At 52.0% G+C, this 22,689-nt stretch overlaps 1 protein-coding gene across 5 annotated transcripts in view; it reads right to left on the bottom strand.

The window, feature by feature from the left end:
* AFAP1 (actin filament associated protein 1) overlaps positions 1-22,689 on the bottom strand; it is a 201,577-nt gene that overhangs the window by 15,149 nt on the left and 163,739 nt on the right. For 3 of the 5 annotated variants that reach the window (XM_064286201.1, XM_064286204.1, XM_064286203.1), the window contains exons 13-15: positions 15,254-15,374; positions 7,948-8,112; positions 5,558-5,748 (exon numbers count right to left, since the gene is read on the bottom strand). In XM_064286201.1, the coding sequence (XP_064142271.1) occupies positions 5,558-5,748; positions 7,948-8,112; positions 15,254-15,374 (477 nt within the window). Of the gene's footprint in view, positions 1-5,557; positions 5,749-7,947; positions 8,113-15,253; positions 15,375-18,328; positions 18,596-22,689 lie in introns of all 5 variants that reach the window. The other 2 variants (XM_064286205.1, XM_064286202.1) reach the window with 2 other exon arrangements.

Here is a 22,689-nt window from a genome sequence, read left to right as displayed (position 1 = left end):
ACAAAATCAGCCACTGAAAACCCTGTGGAGCACAGTTCTACTCCGACACACATGGGGCTGCCACAAGTCGGAGCTGACTCAGCAGCAACCGATTTGGTTTTGTGGCTTATGTCTGTGAATATATCTGTGCATCTGTGTATGTGTGTATAGCTGTATACGTGTTAGGTGTATACACACATGCTGAATGAATGAATGAACATGCGACTGAGTGAACACAGGAATGAATGAGCCAACACTGGCTCTGTGCCAACGGCTTTCACATCTACGACCCTCTGCAACGGCAGCTGTATTATCTCCATTTTACAGATAGAAAAATGAAGACTCAGGGAAGTTAATCATTTGATTCTGGAGCCAGCTCTCCCAAACACTATTTTACTGTGGCTGAAAGAAGTTTCGGCACCGGTAGTCGTGCGGTTTGGGTGACGGGAAACAGGGCTCTGACCCTGCTGCTTGAATGAGGTCTCTCAGGTACAGGGAGAGGTGAGGGGGGTCACCGAGGTGGATGAGGGCTGCCGTGTGGGGAGGAGGGAGAGGTTGGAAATTGTCTCCCAGGGGATGGGGGCCAGCGGTCCGGGGGAACATGGGCAGGTCAGCAGTGGTCAGGTGGTGACCAGTGTCAGCTGCACCAGTGGCCAGTGTCACAACTGTCTTCACAAATCCACCCAGTGCCCGTGGGGGTACAGTGGGCCGCCGAGGCTGGTGTCCACCCAGTGCCCGTGGGGGTACAGCAGGTCACCGAGGCTGGTGTCCACCCAGTGCCCGTGGGGGTACAGTGGGCCGCCGAGGCTGGTGTCCACCCAGTGCCCGTCAGGGTACAGCGGGTCGCCGAGGCTGGTGTCCACCCAGTGCCCGTGGGGGTACAGCGGGTCACCGAGGCTGGTGTCCACCCAGTGCCCGTGGGGGTACAGTGGGTCGCCGAGGCTGGTGTCCACCCAGTGCCCGTGGGGGTACAGCAGGTCACCGAGGCTGGTGTCCACCCAGTGCCCGTGGGGGTACAGTGGGCCGCCGAGGCTGGTGTCCACCCAGTGCCCGTCAGGGTACAGCGGGTCGCCGAGGCTGGTGTCCACCCAGTGCCCGTGGGGGTACAGCAGGTCACCGAGGCTGGTGTCCACCCAGTGCCCGTGGGGGTACAGTGGGCCGCCGAGGCTGGTGTCCACCCAGTGCCCGTGGGGGTACAGCAGGTCACCGAGGCTGGTGTCCACCCAGTGCCCGTGGGGGTACAGTGGGCCGCCGAGGCTGGTGTCCACCCAGTGCCCGTCAGGGTACAGCGGGTCGCCGAGGCTGGTGTCCACCCAGTGCCCGTGGGGGTACAGCGGGTCACCGAGGCTGGTGTCCACCCAGTGCCCGTGGGGGTACAGTGGGTCGCCGAGGCTGGTGTCCACCCAGTGCCCGTGGGGGTACAGCAGGTCACCGAGGCTGGTGTCCACCCAGTGCCCGTGGGGGTACAGTGGGCCGCCGAGGCTGGTGTCCACCCAGTGCCCGTCAGGGTACAGCGGGTCGCCGAGGCTGGTGTCCACCCAGTGCCCGTGGGGGTACAGCAGGTCACCGAGGCTGGTGTCCACCCAGTGCCCGTGGGGGTACAGTGGGCCGCCGAGGCTGGTGTCCACCCAGTGCCCGTCAGGGTACAGCAGGTCACCGAGGCTGGTGTCCACCCAGTGCCCGTGGGGGTACAGCAGGTCACCGAGGCTGGTGTCCACCCAGTGCCCGTGGGGGTACAGTGGGCCGCCGAGGCTGGTGTCCACCCAGTGCCCGTGGGGGTACAGTGGGCCGCCGAGGCTGGTGTCCACCCAGTGCCCGTGGGGGTACAGCGGGTCACCGAGGCTGGTGTCCACCCAGTGCCCGTGGGGGTACAGTGGGCCGCCGAGGCTGGTGTCCACCCAGTGCCCGTCAGGGTACAGCAGGTCACCGAGGCTGGTGTCCACCCAGTGCCCGTGGGGGTACAGCGGGTCGCCGAGGCTGGTGTCCACCCAGTGCCCGTGGGGGTACAGCGGGCCGCCGAGGCTGGTGTCCACCCAGTGCCCGTCAGGGTACAGTGGGTCGCCGAGGCTGGTGTCCACCCAGTGCCCGTGGGGGTACAGTGGGTCGCCGAGGCTGGTGTCCACCCAGTGCCCGTGGGGGTACAGTGGGCCGCCGAGGCTGGTGTCCACCCAGTGCCCGTGGGGGTACAGTGGGCCGCCGAGGCTGGTGTCCACCCAGTGCCCGTGGGGGTACAGTGGGTCGCCGAGGCTGGAGTCCACCCAGTGCCCGCGGGGGTACAGTGGGTCGCCGAGGCTGGTGTCCACCCAGTGCCCGTGGGGGTACAGTGGGCCACCGAGGCTGGTGTCCACCCAGTGCCCGTGGGGGTACAGTGGGCCACCGAGGCTGGTGTCCACCCAGTGCCCGTGGGGGTACAGTGGGTCGCCGAGGCTGGTGTCCACCCAGTGCCCGTGGGGGTACAGTGGGCCACTGAGGCTGGTGTCCACCCAGTGCCCATGGGGGACAGTGGGTCACCAAGGCTGGTGTCTACCCAGTGTTCATGGGGGACCATGGCTTGGAGAGAAGGATATGAAACAATACCATCTGAAAGGCCAGTAGGTCCAGGAGTCCCAAGCTGAGCAGAAGCAGTGGTCCGGGCCTGCCCGCCCTCAGGGATGCATGATGAGGCCCCAGCTTCTCACTGGGAAAGTGGACGGATAACAGCTGACATGCGGGCCCTCAGGACCGAGTAGAGTAATTACGTGAAAAGGACAACCATCATTCCCAGTGTCTGATAGGGAGGGAACAGTGCGTGGTTTGCGGAGGTAGTTCGTGTCTGAAAACTGATTTCCGTCGTTGTACTGGACCGGTGAGGACAGTCTGCCTTCACTCATCAGCGTCCCCAGCACAGTGAACGTTCAGCACATGAAAGATGTTTTATTAAAAATTGCTACATCAAATTACATTTCCGATCTAGCAAACTGGCTGCAGATTAGGACCTGGTTCAAAAGAGCTGCAGGGCCTAGGTGGTGCCAACAGTTAGCACTCAGCTGGAGAAAGGCCAACCAAAAACCCAATGCTGCCATGTCAACTCTGACGCATGGCGACTCCATGAGCTTCAGATGGCTTTCAATGGCTGTGATCATCCAGAAGCAGATTGCCAGGCTTTTCTTCTGTGGCACCGTTGGGTGGGCTGGAACATCCAGCCTTAGCACTCGCGACCCAGAGACCTTCCAAAAGGTCGCCGTAATTGCAGACACTACGGAGCACAGTTCTACTCCACACACACGGTCACTGTCACTGTAGACACTACGGAGCACAGGTCTACTCCACACACACGGTCACTGTCACTGTAGACACTACGGAGCACGGTTCTACTCCACACACACGGTCACTGTCACTGCAGAGACTACGGAGCACAGTTCTACTCCACACACACGGTCACTGTCACTGCACACACTACGGAGCACAGTTCTACTCCACACACACGGTCACTGTCACTGCAGAGACTACGGAGCACAGTTCTACTCCACACACACGGTCACTGTCACTGTAGACACTACGGAGCACAGGTCTACTCCACGCACACGGTCACTGTCACTGTAGACACTACGGAACACAGTTCTACTCCACACACACGGTCACTGTCACTGTAGACACTACGGAGCACAGGTCTACTCCACACACACGGTCACTGTCACTGTAGACACTAAGGAGCACAGTTCTACTCCACACACACGGTCACTGTCACTGTAGACGCTACGGAGCACAGTTCTACTCCACACACACGGTCACTGTCACTGTAGACGCTACGGAGCACAGGTCTACTCCACACACACGCTCACTGTCACTGTAGACGCTACGGAGCACAGTTCTACTCCACACACACGCTCACTGTCACTGTAGACGCTACGGAGCACAGTTCTACTCCACACACACGGTCACTGTCACTGTAGACGCTACGGAGCACAGTTCTACTCCACGCACACGGTCACTGTCACTGTAGACACTACGGAGCACAGGTCTACTCCACGCACACGGTCACTGTCACTGTAGACACTACGGAGCACAGTTCTACTCCACGCACACGGTCACTGTCACTGTAGACGCTACGGAGCACAGGTCTACTCCACGCACACGGTCACTGTCACTGTAGACGCTACGGAGCACAGTTCTACTCCACACACACGGTCACTGTCACTGTAGACGCTACGGAGCACAGTTCTACTCCACACACACGCTCACTGTCACTGTAGACGCTACGGAGCACAGGTCTACTCCACACACACGCTCACTGTCACTGTAGACGCTACGGAGCACAGTTCTACTCCACACACACGGTCACTGTCACTGCAGACACTACGGAGCACAGTTCTACTCCACACACACGGTCACTGTCACTGCACACACTACGGAGCACAGTTCTACTCCACGCACACGGTCACTGTCACTGCACACACTACGGAGCACAGTTCTACTCCACGCACACGGTCACTGTCACTGCAGAGACTACGGAGCACAGTTCTACTCCACACACACGGTCACTGTCACTGCACACACTACGGAGCACAGTTCTACTCCACACACACGGTCACTGCCACTGCACACACTACGGAGCACAGTTCTACTCCACACACACGGTCACTGTCACTGCACACACTACGGAGCACAGTTCTACTCCACACACACGGTCACTGTCACTGTAGACACTACGGAGCACAGTTCTACTCCACACACACGCTCACTGTCACTGTAGACACTACGGAGCACAGTTCTACTCCACACACACGCTCACTGTCACTGCACACACTACGGAGCACAGTTCTACTCCACACACACGGTCACTGTCACTGTAGACACTACGGAGCACAGGTCTACTCCACACACACGGTCACTGTCACTGTAGACACTACGGAGCACAGGTCTACTCCACGCACACGGTCACTGTCACTGTAGACACTACGGAGCACAGGTCTACTCCACACACACGGTCACTGTCACTGTAGACACTACGGAGCACAGTTCTAATCCACGCACACGGTCCCTGTCACTGTAGACACTACGGAGCACAGTTCTACTCCACACACACGGTCACTGTCACTGTAGACACTACGGAGCACAGTTCTACTCCACACACACGGTCACTGTCACTGTAGACACTACGGAGCACAGGTCTACTCCACACACACGGTCACTGTCACTGTAGACACTACGGAGCACAGTTCTACTCCACGCACACGGTCGCCGCAAGTCAGAGCTGACCCCAGACTGCAACTGGTTTGGGTTCTTTTGTTTGCTTGTTTCAAAAGAGATAGAAGAACTGTACCTATTGAAATCTGATGATACAAAGAGAAGAAAACAAACCCAGGGTTTCATCCACCTTTTAAAAATGTCAGCGAAAGAGGGGAGAAAACCTCATTTCAGAGGACAGAGGACGCGCCTGATCGAAGCGTCTGAAGCCACCCACCACGCGTTTTGCTGTGTTCATGGAGAGACAGTGACCAGGCCACCCTAGAAAGTCACTGGGCCTGTTCTCTGGGTGCATAGGACATTCTGGCTGAGGCCACAGTGGCTTGGGCAGGTGAGTGGGCAGGAAGCTTACCTGTGGACTGGAGGTCCCTGACTTGGGCTCGATGGCCAGCCCGAGGGTGATGCCACCAGCCAGGGCCTTCTTCAAGCTCTCCTTGACCTCAGTCAGCTCCAGCTCCAGGTTGACGCGCTCCGCCTCCTTCTGCTTGCAGTCCTCCTCCAGCTTCTTCAGCTTGTCCTCCAGGATCACCTGCGTCTTCCTGCCTGCAACCCCGAGACACGATGATCTAGCCGCAGGCCAAGACGCCTGGTCTCCTACAGGGACCCCTGTGAATCCAGGCTGACCTTCCCTGAGCTGGGGCCCTTCTACAAAACTCGAACCCAGCTGTTGTTGAAATGGACAAAGCCCCTCTGCAGCCCCTCCCTTTGCTGTGGCTGCAAGAATGTGGGTCAGGAAATGGGGGACCTTGGTTCTCAGAAGCTCACAACGCTCCTGAGTCTGGGCCTCCAAGGCTCCCTTGGAAAACATGGCCTTCAAGTACCTGATTCCCAGAGGGGCACTGACCAGGAAAGTCCACCATTCTTGATCTGTTTTACCCTCTTACTAGTTACACCTCTAAGGTCCTTAAAACCAATCCTGTTGCCATCCAGTCAATTCTAAGTCATAGTGACCTTATGGGACAGAGCAGAACTGCCCCATAGTGTTTCCAAGCAGCAGCTGATGGATTCCATCTGCTGCCCTTTGGGTTAGCAGCCTGAGCACTTAACCACTGTGCCACCAGGGCTGCGTCTAAGGTCTGTGCCCAACTACTAACCTAAAGGTTGGCAGTTGGAATCCACCAGTGGTGCCACGGAAGAAAGGCCTGGCAATCTTCTGTAAAGGTCACAGCCAAGAAAGCCCTGTGGAGCAGTTCTACTCTGTCACATGGGGTCACATGAGTCGGAATCAACTGAATAGAACAGGTTTTCTTTTTTTTTTTTTTACTTAAACGGATTCCTGGTGGCGCAGTGGTTAAGCGTTTGGCTGCTAACCAAGAAGTCAGCAGTATGAATCCACCAGCCACTCCTTGAACACCATATGGGGCAGTTCTACTCTGTCCTGTAGCTTTGCTGTGAGTTGGTTTTTTCATATTAGTTATCCCTGAATCGTCTCACCGTCCCCTGTGGTCCACGTGCCGCACGCCTCCTTAGGGCACATCTATTTTCAGTGTTTTACTTGAAGTTTATAACAGCGACAGCTGTGCCCACTGGACAGATGAGCAGGCTAGCTGCCATGCACGTGGCCTGGTGCTCCCTCGGCCTTGGGAATCTCCTTTTCGAGGCCGGAGCCTTCTCTAGCCTTTCTGCATCTTCTCAGACACAGGGAAGGAATACCCTTTCTGTCTCGATGAACTGAAGGCTCCGTCCCACTTTCCCCGGCTTTGGGTTTGATTCCTCCTCAGCAGCCCCAAGCTAGCGTCACCCCTGCCTCATCCTGGGGGCTGTCCCTGATTTCCCAGCCTGCGCCCCCTCCGTTCTTTACGCTCCAAGGGCAGCCTCTCACCGTGATCAGCACAGAGTCCAGAAGGACGCTGGCTGCTGACTGGGGGTCCTGTACACAGACCTTGGCAGGTGAACTCTTTCAGGAACCCCGGTTTCCTACCTGGCACTTCCCACCCTCTGCACTCACACCCTCCTCCCACCCTCTGCACCCACACCCTCCTCCCCCATCCCTCTGCACCTACACCTTCCTCCCCCTACCCCTCCTCCCACCCCTCCCAGGTGAGCACAACTGAAACCCAGAGATTCACCTTGCGGTCATTTTAGAACAACCTCGAGCCAAGGCAACATGCATTTAAGAGTTCCAGCTCCGTCATGAGGAGGTCAGCACCGAGGTCTGGCCAGCAGGAAGGACTGCGCCAGCCCTGTGGCACCATTCTGGCTCCTGGCTCAGTTCCCCAATAACCATGCTTTTACTCTGAGTTCCTCCCTGGGGGCTTGCACCCCACCCACCCGGCTATTCTTCTGGCCCCTCCAGAGCCCAGCCTCTGTCTTGCTCTCCCCAGTTCTCTTCCTGGAAACGGAAAGCTTCTACCCATGCAGGGCCCTCTTCTCTGGACCTCTGAAGGCCTCCCACCCCTATGGTGTCCCTCCTGCTGAGCGACCTGCTGCTTCACCCCACCTGGTGACCAGGAACTCCTGAGACCTATGCTCATCTCCAGACCGACTGCCATGGTCAGCACCTGAGGCTGGGCCAGCTCCTCTGGCCCCAGCAGGTCTCGGGCCAGGCCTGGCCTCCCGCTGGCTGTCCCCTTACTTGACCCCATTGGCACGTGCCCTGGGCTTCCCAGTAATGTTCCCAAATCCCCAGACACACTCCATGGGATGGCGTCATCTTATAGCCTCAGCTACAGCAAAGCAGGATAAAATGTGGATTCTGGAACTGCGATGGGTGCCTGGCCGGCCTGAACCCGCCCTTCCCACCTGCGTTCACTTCGATGGCGGCTCGCAGGTCTTTCCTTTCTTTGCGGAGCTGGGCCAGCCTGTTTCGGAGGATTTCCTTCCTCTTCAACAACTCCTCCTCTTTGGTCTGTAACAGCTTGGCGTCCGCCTCCACCCGGTTCTTGCCGTATTTGTACTGGTCAGAATCTTTAAAACAAAACAAAAGTAACAGAAAATTAGGTTTAATCAAGCAGATTATAGGGTAACTGACAAACCCATTGCGGCTGAGTCGATTCCGACTCATAGCGAGCTTATAGGACAGGCTAGAACTGCCCCATAGGGTTTCCAAGGAGCAGCTGGTGGATTTGAACTGCCGACCTTTTCAGTTGGCAGTCGAGCTCTTCAGCACTGCGCCGCCAGGGCTCCGGGTAATTGATAAGCCTGTTAGTCAGCCAATTCAGAAGAATAAACTCAATGCTAGTTATTTTCCCAATTCAACCAGAACAATAATAGGACTAAAGTAGAAAAGTGATTAGTTCAAATTCTCCAATATTCTTTGAATCAAAAAACACCCGAAAACAGCCTGCACACCAACGTTCATTGCAGCACTTCTCACAAGAGCCAAAAGTTGCAAACGACCTGACCGTCCATCTACAGGTGAACAGATGCAGAAAATGCGGTCTACACGCACAGTGGGGTACACTCAGCCTAAGCGAAGCCACGTTCTGACACTCGCGGGCCCTAAACACATCGTGCTGAGCGCAGTAAGCCAGCGGCAAAAGGCCGAGCTCTGTACGATCTGACTTATATGAAATAAGCAAACACACGGAAACCAAAGATCAGTAGCGGTTAGCAGAGCAGGGAGGAGGCAGAGGGGGTTTTGCTCAGGGTCACTGTGTTCACGTAAACGGTGGTGGAATGATCTGGAAAAGGACGGCGAGAAAGGTCACACACCTTGAAGAGTGTCGTCAATGTCAGTGAACTGTACTTGTTGGCGTATGTTTTGCTGTGTATTTTTTTACCACGATAAAAAAAAAAAAAAGAGCACACGAGAAAATTTTCCCTTTAACTCACTTCTCTTTGAAATGTGCAACTTGTAACTGATCTTCAAAAGGTTGAAAGTAAGCGTTCTATACCCTGGAGATAGGAGTATTAATATCAAAAATAATTTCTTGTGCACAACATGGTGAATGTAATTAACTGTACACTCAGAAATGGTTAAAATGGCAAACTTTTTATTATATGTATTTTACCACAATGAAATGAAAAATCATAATTTCTGGGCTTTGAGTAGTTCCTCCTTCTTGTGAAAAGGCTTTCCTAGCATCGTCACATCTGCCCCCAACACCCTCGTGACTGTTCCCTTCCGGCTCGGTGGCAGCTACAGCCCAGCACGGAGGTCAGGGCCCAGTGAGGAGCAAGCCTGCAGTAGATATTTGTGGAATGAGCGAATGAACAAATGAATAAATGAAGAGACAGCAAAGAGTAGTATCATGAGCCGACCATCTTAGTCTGAATCCCAGCTTGCCACGTGTAGCTGTGTGACCTTCAGCATGTTGCTTAACCTCTCTGTGCCTCAGTTTCCTCATCTACAAAATGGGGATATTAACAGTTGACAATTCGTAAGGTTGTTGTGAGGATCAAATTAATGGGTGTTTATAACGCACTTAGAACAAACGCGAACTGAGCACGACACACATGCTTGTTAAATAAAATGAATAAACAAAGAAACCAGTCTTGGGAAAAATTAAGTGACTTGGCCAAAGTCACATGGCTGGCTCATACAGCGCTGAAGTTTGACCCAACGCCCTTTTCCTTTTATTATGGTGCTTGGCTTGTCAATAACGAGAACTTAGAGGGAGAAAGAAAAAAACTCTTTGAAAAAATATGTTGAAGAGCTGAAAATTCCAACAAAACTCTCATCATGGATCACCAACTCTAGAGCTTCAAACGCCTCCCGATCACTTTTAAAAATTCACCTCTCAGACCTGATACAACCTGAGACCACGGGAGCTTCAGGCCCACCGCTAGGACTCCCATCCCACAGCCCACTGTGATGGCTTACATGTACGTCAGACTCCTCAACCAGAAAAACAAAACCAAACCCGTGGCGGACTCCTGGCAACCCCACGTGTTACAGAGTAGAACCGTTGCATAGGGTTTTCTTCGCTCTAATATCTGTGGAAGCAGAGAGCCAGGTCCTTCTTCTGTGGCATCGCTGGGTGGATTAGAACCACCAACCTTTAGGTTAGTAGTTGAGCACAAACTGTTTGCACCCCTTCTGGATGAGAAATCACTCCTGAGTCGCGGCCGTGCAGGTGGCGTCGTGGTTGTAATAAAGGTGGCGGAGAAAGAGCTGGGTATGTAGCTGTGTGCTGCCCCTCACTGGCTAGATGATTTGAGGTGAGCAGCGGGTCTCCCTCAGCCTCATCTTCACCGTCTGTGAAGCAGAAATGACAGAATCTACCTACCATGTGGGTTGTTTTTAAAATTGTTCTTCGCTGTCATAGAGTAGGCCCCCAACTCATGGTGACCCCAAGACAACGGAATAAAACACTGCCTGGTCCTGCGCCATTCCCGTGAGAGGCTGCGGATCAGACCGTCGTGACCCACAGGGCTTTCTTTGGCTGAGTTTTGGATGTGGGTTGCCAGGCCTGTCTTGGTCTGAAAGCTCTGCGGAAATCTGTCCAGCATTACAGCAGCAGGCAAGCCTCCACCGACGGAAGGGCTGGCTGCACAGGAGGTGCACTGGCTGGGAATTAAACCCGGATCTCCCGCGAGGAAGACGAGACTTCTACAATGGGACGCACCGCCTCTCTTAGCATTGTTGTTAATACCGGGAAAGCCAGCACAGCTTGTCCAAGGCGAGGTCACGGAAGCTCCAAAGACACATCCAGACTCCCTGAGGGACCAAATTCCTGGGCGGAGGACTGTGGGGACCATGGTCCAAGGAACATCGAACTCAACTGGCCTAACATAGTTTATAAAGAAAATGTTGTACATTCTGCTTCGGTCAGTAGTGTCTGGGGTCTTAAGAGCCTGTGAGTGGCCATCTAGGATATTTCACTGGTCTTACCGCATCTGGAGCAAGGGAGGATGAAGAAAACCAAAGACAAGGGAAAGATCAGTTCAAAGGACTAAGGGACCACATCTACTACGGCCTCCACCAGACTGAGTCCAGCACAACTAGATGGTGCCCGGCTACCACCATCGACCGCTCTGACAGGGATCACACTAGAGGGTGCCGGACAGAGCTGGAGAAAAATGTAGAACAAAATTCTAACACACACAAAAAAGACCAGGCTTACTGGTCTGACAGAGACTGGAGAAACCCTGAGAGTATGGCCCTGGACACCCTTTTAGCTCAGTACTGACGTCACTCCTGAGGTTCACCCTTCAGCCAAAGATTGGACAGGCTCATAAAACAAAATGCGACAAAGGGGGCACGCCGGCCCAGGGACAAGGACTAGAAGGCAGGAGGGGACAGGAAAGTTGGTAACAGGGAACCCAAGGTCGAGAAGAGTGTTGACATGTCGTGGGGTTGTTAACCAATGTCACAAAACAATATGTGTATTAATTGTTTACTAAGGAACTAGTTTGTTCTGTAAACCTTCATCTACAGTACAACAACAAAAAGAAGTTGTCGTTGTTAGTTGTTGTGGAGTCAACTCCGACTCACGGCACTCCATGTGCTGCAGAGTAGAGCAGCACTCCCAGAGGGTTTTCAATGGCTGTGGCCTTTGGGAAGCAGCTCACCAGGCCTTTCTGCCCACGTGCCTCTGGGAGGGTTGGAGTCACCAATCTTTAGCCTAGTAGGTGGGCGCTTAACCCTTTGTGCCACCCAGGGACTCCGTTTTAAAGAAGATACACACATTTTTAAAGCGTCTAAGAAAATGCTATGATGTCTGGGACCCATGGGTCCTCACGGCAGCTCTTATCTGATCATAACCGACCACTCGGAGCCCCGTCCACTCAGGGAGGTCGGTGAGCCATTTCCAGTCCTCGTCCTAAAGGCCGACTCGGCCAGTTCTTGCCATGCAAACCCTCGTGGTCCCAAAGAAACACTGCACCGAGGAAGGCAGGCCTAAAGCCGTTTCTTACCCGTTGATTCCCCCCCTCACTAAAAAGAAAGCACATGGCTGTTACAAGGAGGTAGCCAAACCAAGGGCTGGAGACGAAACCAGGGGCTGCTAGTGGCTCAGGCGAGGGCACGGTCCACAAGCAGGGGAAGTCCACCCTCTATACGCTTCTTTCTAAGCTAACATGCTGCCCCCACAGACCTACGTGCAGTAACCCATAAACTTCCACATCTTCCGGTCCCCGAGCAGTAAACCCCATACAGCCTGCAGCACAACGGGCTGAATTCGGCAAAAACACAGAACACAACTACTTTTCTCTTGTGTCACCCTCAGATGTCGCCCAAGTTAACACCGGTTCCCTACAGAAGTCCTCATCCAATACAGAAAGAATCACCTAGGAGATAAAGCCTGAGCAGGTTCTGAGAGAAACGCCGGGAGACAGAGGCTTCACCGGCCGCATCTCGCTCAACCGGCTTCTCAGGCCCAAATCACCCCCTTTGCCCACCTGCCCCTCCTCCAATGGAACAACACTAAAAAAATTTAAGTGGATATAAATACACTCAGAGGCCCTGGGTAGCGCAACTGGTTAAGTGCTTGATTACTAACTGAAAGATTGGTGGTTCGAATCCACCCAGAGGCACCTTGGAAGAAAGCCTTGGTGATCTGCTTCCCAAAGGTCACGGCCATTGATAACTCTATGGAGTGAAGTTTACTCTGAAACACATGGGATCACCATGAGTTGGAACTGACTTGATGGCAACTGGCTGGCAAATGCATCCAACTGCCTTAGGAAAATTAGACTTACCAGAAAGATAACCTGAAAAACCCAAACTCATTGCTTTTGAGTCGATTCTGACTCATAGTGACCCTATAGGACAGAGTAGAACTTCCCTGTAGGGTTTCCAAGGCTGTAATCATTACGGAAAAAAGACAGCGAAAAAAAGATGGATTGGCACGGTGGCTGCAACAATGGGCTCAAGCATAACAACACTTGTGAGGACAGTGCAGGACAGGGCAGTGTTTCATTCTGTTGTACATGGATGGGGTCACTACGAGTCAGAACGGACTCGACAGCACCTACTCTCCTTTGCCATGAGACTGGAAGAACTGGATGGTGCCCGGCTACCATCACTGAGAACTTTGATCAAAGACTCTATGGAAAAGTCCTGATCAAAAGGAGGGAGGGAAATGCAGAACCTCATTTCAAATTCTCATGGAATCCAGACTTTCTGGAGCCACAGAGGCTGAATGACCCCCCAAAACTGTTACCCTAAGGAAATCTTTAAACCTTCAACTGAAACTCACCCCTGAAGACATCTTTGAACCAAATAATAAAAAAAAATTGGGCTTAATTAGACGTGAATGTCTGCATTAAGAATTATACTCTTTTAAAGAATTATTTATACGTGATTAAATCGACGACAGCAACTGGAAAGGACGAGAAGCTTGGGGGCAGTGAACGTGTGTTAACAATGGCGAGATAGTTTGGAAACGTCGTCGAGAAAGCTGGCACGACTTGAGGAAAGTCACCAATGTCTCTGATTTCTATACACAGACGTGGTGAGGTGGTGTATGTTCTGTTGTGTATATCAGACGCGAGGATGGCGAGACTGCGTCTTACATACGTTGGACGTGTTGTCAGGAGGGACCAGTCCCTGGAGAAGGACATCAAGCTTGGCAGAGTACAGGGTCAGCGGAAAAGAGGAAGACCCTCAACGAGGTGGGTTGACACGGTGGCCACAACAATGAGCTCCAGCATAACAACGATTGTAAGGATGGCGGGGGAAGGGGCAGTGTTTCGTTCTGTTGTGCATGGGGTCGCTATGCGTCGGAACCAACTCGACAGTACCTAACAACTACATTTTCATGAAAAACAACACACAAAAAAAGCCAAAAACTCCCCGTTCAAGTCCAACTCAAGTCGTCCTCTGCAGGGGCACCTCCCTTGGCCCCCCCCAGACAGAATGGGGGGCTCCTTGGCCACGTCAACACTTCTCTTGTGGTTCTTACAATGCATTTCTGTGTGTATGAGCCCCTCTACACCAAAGAACCTCAATGGATGCACTTGGCTCATCTCTGCGCACCCAGCACCCAGTGCTGGGCCTGGGATAAGTAAGTGCTCCCTCGCTGGGTGAGCAGGTATCCTTCAAGTCGGGGCTGGCAACACATGCAGCCGCTGACAACAGCACCCCCACACAAACCAATCTGAGGTAAAAAGGCAGAGGACACTCAGCTTCTGCAGCCGGGTCTCCCCCTCTGCCTCCCAGCTTCTCTGCCCGGCCCGGCCCAGCCTGCTCTGGCTCAGGTGTTGGCCAGCCGTGGGGCCCGGGGGAAGCCTGCCACCTCTCAGACACTCTTCCTCCTTGTACAATGGGACAGGCCATCACTCCTACCCTAGCAAAGGCGCTGTGAGTATTACACAGGCCGATATAAGCAACAGGCCCTACAGGACTAGTCACTCCTTAGAAATCCTTCCCTGTCTCCAGTGCTTTGAAGGACAGCTATTACTGCCATCATCTCCACCCAGCAGCTCCAGTCACTACTTGTCCACATCTCTACCCAACGAAGGGGCTGGATTTACAGACTTCAGAGACTTGACTTGATCACTAGGTCAGTGGCAGACCGGGGACACAAACCTGGGTCTTCCGACCCAGAACCCAGGGCCGCCCAACTTACAGCTACCTCATATTTCATTGTACTCAATTCTGCGTGAGCCAGTGGTGGCTCAGGCGTAGACTCCTCGCCTTCCATGTGGGAGACCTGGGTTTAGATTCCCAGCCATGGACCTCACGCACAGCCACCCCCCGTCTGTCAGTGGAGGCTCACGTGCCACTGTGATGCTGAACAGGTGTCAGTAGAACTTCTAGACTAAGACAGACCAGGAAGAAAGGCCTGGCGATCTACTTTGGAAAACCAGCCAATGAATCTCAACAGTTTGATGCACAACAAATCATGGAAATGGTGCAGGACCGGGCAGCACTTTTTCCTGTTGTGTTTGGCATCGCCGTGAGTCAGGGACCACCTGGATGGCGGCTAACAACAATCAACTCGACAGTCAGCAAACCAGTTTTGTTTTTCCTTTCATATACAGCTTTCATCCAAGCGGTGTTAGAGACGGTCGCCATTCAGAAACAGGTGCTGTGTGTGGTTCCTCTCTCGCCGCCTCCACACCTGGCATTCTCTAGCTGAGCAGGTGAGGAGAGAAGATGGTGCCTGCAGTCGCATCTGCAAATTACGCCTAAAACACAAAGGCAAGAAATCCAACATACACTTACTGGATGGCGTTCTCCTCACGCCGGCTGTGGAGTCAGCCTTTTTCTGCTGACTGCTCAGGGTCTTCCCTTTCCCTGTGACCCCGTTAGATGCCACTGGGGGCTTTTTGCCCTTGACCTGTTGAAAAAACACATGAGGAAATTAGAAACAAGTCAAAACTCTGGGGCGTTTCTTTACAGAAAGCTGTTCTGGTCTCTGACTCTTTTAAGCAGGCCCTCACATAGACAGGAAAAAATGCGGGTCGTAGAAAACCAATTTGGTTTCCAAACATCAGGCTGGTGTGGTTTTGCTAGAATAGCTAAGAAGGTTCTAGAAACAAGATTCAGAGCCAATGAGAGCCTCCAACTTGTCTTCAGCTGGAGGGTTACAGATATTTTAGATCTCTCTTGGGAGATCGTAAATGCTAACCAGGTAGCTGGCACGGGCGATGATGGCCCGAGAACATTCCGTGGGGATCACAAACGTGCGTGCTGCCAGCCAGCAAGGACTTTTATTCTTGGTGGAATGCTTTCGGGAGCGGCAGGCCTGGACAGGTAGATTCCTGCCTCAAGGGCTTCCACGCTGAGTGGGTCAGACCCCTGCTCCGTGGTTCAGGGACAGGGCCTGAGAAAGGGAGCCAGAGAAGGACAATAGAGGAACGGTATAAACTAAAGTTTGGTTAACCTCAAGTTTTTAAAAAAATTATACAGGACCCTTAGTTCTTTTTGAAGGCTGCAAACCAGCGGCTGCTGTGTTTTGCTTAAGGGGTAGAATGTGTACATGAGTTGCGCAATAAATTCAGCCAGATGGCAAGGGCCAACTCCTGGTTTCTCTTTTTTTTTTTTTTTTTTTTTACCATTTCCTTCTGTTATAGCCTTGAGTTTTTGAGTGGCAGACAGAGCTAGCTTCACATTCTGGCTCCACATTGAGGAGCGCCCCCAATTTTTTTTTTTTTTTCCCAAACTACTTGCCCTGAGGAAATCTTCGAACCAAAATCCGAAACTATCCCCTGAGGTCATTTTTAAAGCACACAATAGCTTAGTTTATTAGAAAAGAATGTCCGTCTGGAGGACTGTGCCCTTTTTAAAGATTTATCCACGTGGATCAAACTGCCACAGTGACTGAGAGGTTAGATGAGAAGCTTGGGGGCGGAGGGCTGGTGTCATGATGGGAAACCATTTGGGAAAAGTTGTCAAGAGTGGTGGCCCAGCTTGAAGGATGGAACCACTGTCACCACAATGGACATGTAGACATTGCTGACCTGACGTATGTTTTGCTGTGTGTATCCTTATTAAAAAAAAAAAAGTGAAGAAAATTCATTAAGAAAAACTTGTGGCTGTACCACTTAGGGTGTGCTGAGTGGATCATTACCGCTGTCGAGCCTTCGTTTCCTTGTTTAAAAATGTAAGGATGTCGGCACCTACCCACAAGGTTCCTACGAAGACTAAATGTCATACCGCACACGCACACAGCACACTGCATACTGTAGGTGCTCAGTGAGTACTGGGTCCCTTCATCCTCCGTTAAAATGACCAAATAAGGGCAGGGAACCTGAAGGTGCTATCATTCGACTTGCAAACATGTTTCCTCGTTAAAATAAAAACTAAACAAAAACAAGCACCTATATGTACACTTTCAAACCTTGTGTCAAATGGTCTACCCTAACTTGGGGTAATTCAAAGGCCAAGCCAAAACAAAACAAAACAAAAACCACTGCCGTTGAGTTGATTCTGACTCACAGCAACCCTGTAGGACAGAGCAGAACTGCCCCATAGGGTTTCCAAGGCTGTCATCTTTACGGAAGCAGATTGCCACATCTTTCTCCCGCCTGTGGGTTCCAATCACCGACCTTTTGATTAGCAGCCAAGCACTTAACCATTGTGCCACCAGGGCTCCTGATCTGAACGCACAAGATGGCCCACGGTGTGCCATGTTTTCTACCCAAGTTAGCTGTGTGGCCAAAAAAAGGACATAAATACACAGATGCACACGTGCTACAGGAGACGGGAAGCCTGCCAGGGTTTAAGAGTGCTCAGAAAAACTACGTGGGCTCCCACCCTGATGACTCCGAGGCTGGGGGCCCTTAGGCTCACGGAGTCGGAATCTCCAGGAGTGGAGTCTACGCATGTCTTTAAAAATAAAAAGCATTCCCAAAATAAAAATTAAGAAAAAAAAAAAAAACTTCCCACGTGACTTTTGATGAAGCCCATTGACTGGGAAACGTCGCTACAAGCCTCCTCTACCTGAGGGTCTAGGATCATTCCTGGCATTCACATTCCCTTAAGATTACCTCATAAATGGAGGGAAAGGAAAAAAAGTAAAGCAGTCCATTTGCTTTACGTGAGCAGAGTATTCTTACACGGGGTGCTTAGATCTCTAAGCAAGGCATTAGAAAAATTCTTAGATTGAAAATGCATGAAAACACAAATCTAGCATTTATGTGGAAGTGTTTCTGCGGGGTGTGGAATAGAGGGCAGCCCAATTACCAAGGTTGTTTATCGTTCAGGGACAATTCTAAATCCTTACTCTCATCTACCGGGTTCTGGGGAGTAAGTACACTTTTATGCTCCTTACTGAAAGATTTTGTGGTACAAAGAATGAGCCTGTTTAAAGAACGAAAATCAATTACTATTGGGAGCTAACCACTCCTCGCTTACACACAGTGGCCAGTATATATTTACGTTTACAGATAATTTAATAAAATGTATTACAGAAACTTTAATACGTTCAAGGATATTTTGAGAAGTTGTACTGTCCCTGTCTTTTTTTTAAACCTTTGCCTTTAAGCTGACATAATTCATAAAACGTCCTGGGGAATTTTCCAAGAATGGAAAGAGAGCCAGATGCAGAGAAAAAAAATCCGTGTTTAGAGGAACTCAGCTTGCCAGGAATATTTCACCAGTTCCCTGGTAACCGAATGTTGACTGTGTTTGCAAATTATATTCTAGTTGAGAAAAAAAAAAAAAATTATACATTTCCTTTGATAAGTCCCATTTATAAGAGTCTGGTGACTCTGTGTCACTACAAAGCTCTATAGGACAGTAACATAGTGGTTATCGCATGAGAGAACATTCCAGAATGAGATGCTGTACCTGGGAGTTGAGCCCGAGAGACGCCCTCCCCACGGAAGAGGTATTAGTGACAGACTGGGGTGAGGACAGACGGGGCGAGGCAGGATGTTTGTAATGGTTAGAAGACAGTTTGTCAGGAGACGCCCTAGAAGTCTTTCTGTCAGCGGCTGGGTAGCGTGCAAAGATTTTCGGAGATGGTAAGTTATCGTACAGGCCTGCGTTATCATAAAGCACCTCTTCTCCCAAGCTTCTGCTACGGGAAGCAGGAAGGCCGTCCTCCGGGTCCCACTGAAATACAGAGCTGTGATGTTAGTGACGCAGCCATGGAGTTCAGAGAAGACGTCCAAAGAGCGAGAAGTCATCAGCACCCCAAAACACTTATGTACATGTACCCCCAAACCAAAACCCAAACCCATTAGCATCAAGTAGATTCCAACTCATGGTGACCCCCCGTGTTACAGAGTAGAACTGCTCCACAGGGTTTTCTTGACTGTCATCTTTAAGGAGCCTTGGTGCGAAACAGTTGAGAGCTCGGCTGCTAACCAAAAGGTTGGGAATTCGAACCCACCCAGTGGCATTATGGGAGAAAAAACATGGCAATCTGCTCCCATAAAGCTTACAGCCTAGCAACCCCATGGGGCAGTTCTAATCTGTCCTACAGGGTTGCCATGAGCCGGAATTGACTCAACGGCGCACAACAACAACCAATAACAGTCTTTATGGAAGCAGATTGCCAGGCCTTTCTTCTGCGGCACAGCAGGGTAGGTTGGAACTGCCAACCTCTAGGTCGGCAGTTGAGTGTACCACCCAGAGGCTTCTACCATATTCCCCCCGAGTGTTATCAACAACAGAGACACTCACCCAGAAGGGGCGGAATGATTCAAAAGACTTAAGGACAAGGTCATTCCTTAAATCATTCCAAGTGTCGCCAGCTTATGAACTTTTTGTTTGCTTTGTTTTTTAAAGCAGAAAAAAAAAAAGACAATTTGGCATTTCCTTCTCTGGAGAACCAGGAAGGATGGTGACTTAGCGATTATTACATGATAGAACATTCTAGAATGAGATGCTGTACCTGGAGTTGAGCCCGAGAGACGCCCTCCCCATAGATGAGGTATTAGTGGGAGCCTGCGGGGAGGACAGGCTGGAGGTGGAAGCAGCAGGAGTCACACAGCAGTGCTGGACTCGGTGCCGTAGACCCAGAGTCCTGGGCTCCAGGGACGGGCCAGCGGAGCGGGCAGAGCTCTGCGTGTTGGTGGGCAGCGCTCATTCTGTTCAGACGTCATTTCGAGAGCTTAAAGACAGTGACGCATTTAGTCCTCAAAGTACTTGTGTGGGTGAGAGGGGCCTGAGGTGGAGAGGTCACACGGTTGCTAAGAGGGGACCAAGCTGGTTTCAGAGTCTTACTCTTGACCATAAGGTTGCTGTGCTGTTGGGAAGCCTCAAACTCCTTCTTGGAAAAAGAATGGGTTAAAAAAAATAGACAGTTGCTGTGGAGTTGACCTCGACGCCTGGTGACCCCGTGTGTCAGAGTAGAACTGTGCCCCACAGGGTTTTCAGTGGCTGATTTTTCAGAAGTAGGTCGTCAGGCCTTTCTTCCGAGGCGCCTCTGTGTGAACTCGGACCTCTGACCTTTCAGCTAGCAGCTGAGCGCCTTAACTGTGTGCACCACCCAGAGGCCTTTTCATAAAGGACCAAAATGGCTACAAGCCACTTCAAGGGACAGAGAAATTTCAAAACACGGGCACTGAAGTATAAGTTAAAACCAACTAACAACCCGCACCGGATCCTCCGGAGTTTTAAAGGTCTTTATAAATTGCGGTGCCGTTTTAGAAAAGGAGATACCGATTCATACGCTATGCTCGCTTTGCCCTGTTTTTACATCCTTCTTGCACGGTGTCATACTGCCAGACTGTAATTACAGCCTTTTGTTATAAAAATAGAAAAGATTTAAAATTCCACAGCAGGCGTGTTTTTATTTCTCTGCAATCTCGTCAACGTGTCTATTTTTGTGATGTGGGGGGACCATCTACAATCTAAAAATAATGATCCAGACAAACTTGGAGAAGACAATCTGGCAGGCCTTTGCCGGAATTATTAAAACGGTCTAGACTACACTATCATTTTCTTAAAATACCAAAAGATGAGGTCACATGGACACCTGTAGGGGCCCCATAGAAGATTCTGGATTTAAAATGTGTGTGTGTGTGGGTGGGGGTGGGTGGGTGGGGTGTGTGTGGGTGTGTGTGAGGAAGACTCTTTTAAGACTCATTTCATCTTGGTTTTCCATGGGGAACATACAATGGGCAAGAACTACTGAACCCCAAGCTGGTCGCTAGAATGTCGGGCATGGAGTTGATGGGTTATTACAAAGCATGACCTTTATGCGACCTAGAAACGAAGCCCTTCTAAAAGCGGTACCTGGTAACAGACCCTGGAAGGTAGATAAAGAGTTTAAGGCAAGGAAACTGTTAATAAGCAGAGCTGCAAGCCTGGGCACTGCACATGACGTGACTGAAAGGCCGATACTGCCAGCCCCACGACACACATGCCCAGTTAACTCCTCAGCAGGTGTTTATCTCTAAAGTAGATTAAACTGTGAACAACCACAGACAGCTCGCTCCTGGGGTAGCCTGAACCGGCCCAGGACAAACCTGAGCTACAGGGGTGGCGAGATGAGTGTTAGCAGCTCGGTTAGTATTTGTACAGAGACTAGAATAAGACAGACTAGGAAGAAAGGCCTGGAGATCTAGCTCTGAAAATTAAAAAAGGCCTGGAGATCTAGCTCTGAAAACTAGCCAGTGAAAATTCAATGGATCACAACAGAATATTGTCCAACTGGACTCAACATTCCAACAACCATGAAGACGGCACAGGACTGGGCAATGCTTTGTTCTGCCATGCATGGGGTCGTCATGAGTTGGAGTCCACTTGACGGCGGCTAACAGTAACAACAGGGCCATGGGTTCCCTAACCCAGTCAGCTCGCCTTCCCAAGTTCATGTTTAAGGCGTGTACTCATTGGGGAGGAGCCCTGGGGTGTAACGGTTAAAGCGCTCAGCTGCAAACTGAAAGGTTGGCAATTCAAACCCACCTAGCGCCTCCACCGGAGAAAAGATTACGGCCTTAGAAACCCTATGGGCAGTTCTACTGTGTCCCCTGGAGTCACGGTGACAGGGACAACAATGAACGTGGAGAAATGCCTTTGAGAGGGCCTTAGGGAAGGTCTGGGGACAGGTGTGGTGTCATCTTTGCAGCCGACATCAGAGACTGAGGTCAAGGCTTAGAGAAGCACATGATGGGTCTATAGTTGGGAAAGGACAGCTCTGTGGAGACGGGCTGGCATAGAACCAGTGGGGGCGAGAAGACCTGAGCAAACGTGGGGCCCGTGTGGAAATGGTGCCACGCTACAATGCAGAGCCCTGCCTACCAAGGCCTCAGCCACGGTGCTCTCCTGAGTGGAAGCTCTGGAGGCGGGGGTGGGAGAGGGGACTGGCCGGCCCTCATGTTTTCTCATGCCCTCCCGGCCCCACACTCAGATGGGACTTTCCATGATGGGCTCTGTGCTGGAATGGGGCGTAAAAGTGGCTTGGCTCACACAGCCCAGCCCTGTGTCCCGACATGGACCATGAAGGCTGCCCTGCTGCACCTGGGTCCTGTCAGCTCCTCCTTCCCACCCCCTTCACACACCTGGTCTGGATCATGCTGTCCTTCAAGGACAAAGACTCTATCTGATCCATTTCTTTCCCCATTTCTAGGAGAACCCAGCAAGGCGCAGGAGGGAGAGGACAGGGGAGGGTGGGAGGGAGGAGTGGGGGGAAGTGAAGAGGGAGGGAGCTCGGACTAAGTGGGGAGAGAAAATCCTGCTTTGGGACCCAGTCAGGAGCTCCTGGGCAAGGCCAACCCCGTGGGGGTATCCGACAGCACAAGGCCCAGGCGGGATACCACCCCGCCCCCCATGGGACACAGGATTCCAGGGCCCCTGACTAACTGGCCCCACCCCTGGCCCCCACCCCTGGCCCCCGGCTCCCACCCCTGGCCTGGGTTCAGTTGCTGACACTTCTGGGCTCTGGGGGTCTTTCTCCCTCACCTCCCTCACAGGATACTTGTTTGCTGGCAGATGTGGGTTTTCTGACGATGAATGACACACAGCAGCCACACAGCAGCGTGTGGGAGGAGAGTATTCGTGAGCAGGGAGGGAGAGGCTGAAAGGAAATCAGCACACCCTACACCTGCCTCTGAAAGGCACCTTAGCCTGTGGTTGTTGGGTGCTGTCAAGTCAATTACGACTCACAGTGACCCTACAGGACAGAGCAGAACTGCCCCATAGAGTTTCCAAGGCTGTAATCTTAACGGAAGCGGATTGCCAGGTCTTTCTCCATGGAG

Source organism: Loxodonta africana, chromosome 5, assembly GCF_030014295.1.
Source record: "Loxodonta africana isolate mLoxAfr1 chromosome 5, mLoxAfr1.hap2, whole genome shotgun sequence".
In the NCBI taxonomy this organism is placed as follows: Eukaryota; Metazoa; Chordata; class Mammalia; order Proboscidea; family Elephantidae; genus Loxodonta; species Loxodonta africana.
This window is presented reverse-complemented; position numbering and strand designations above follow the sequence as displayed.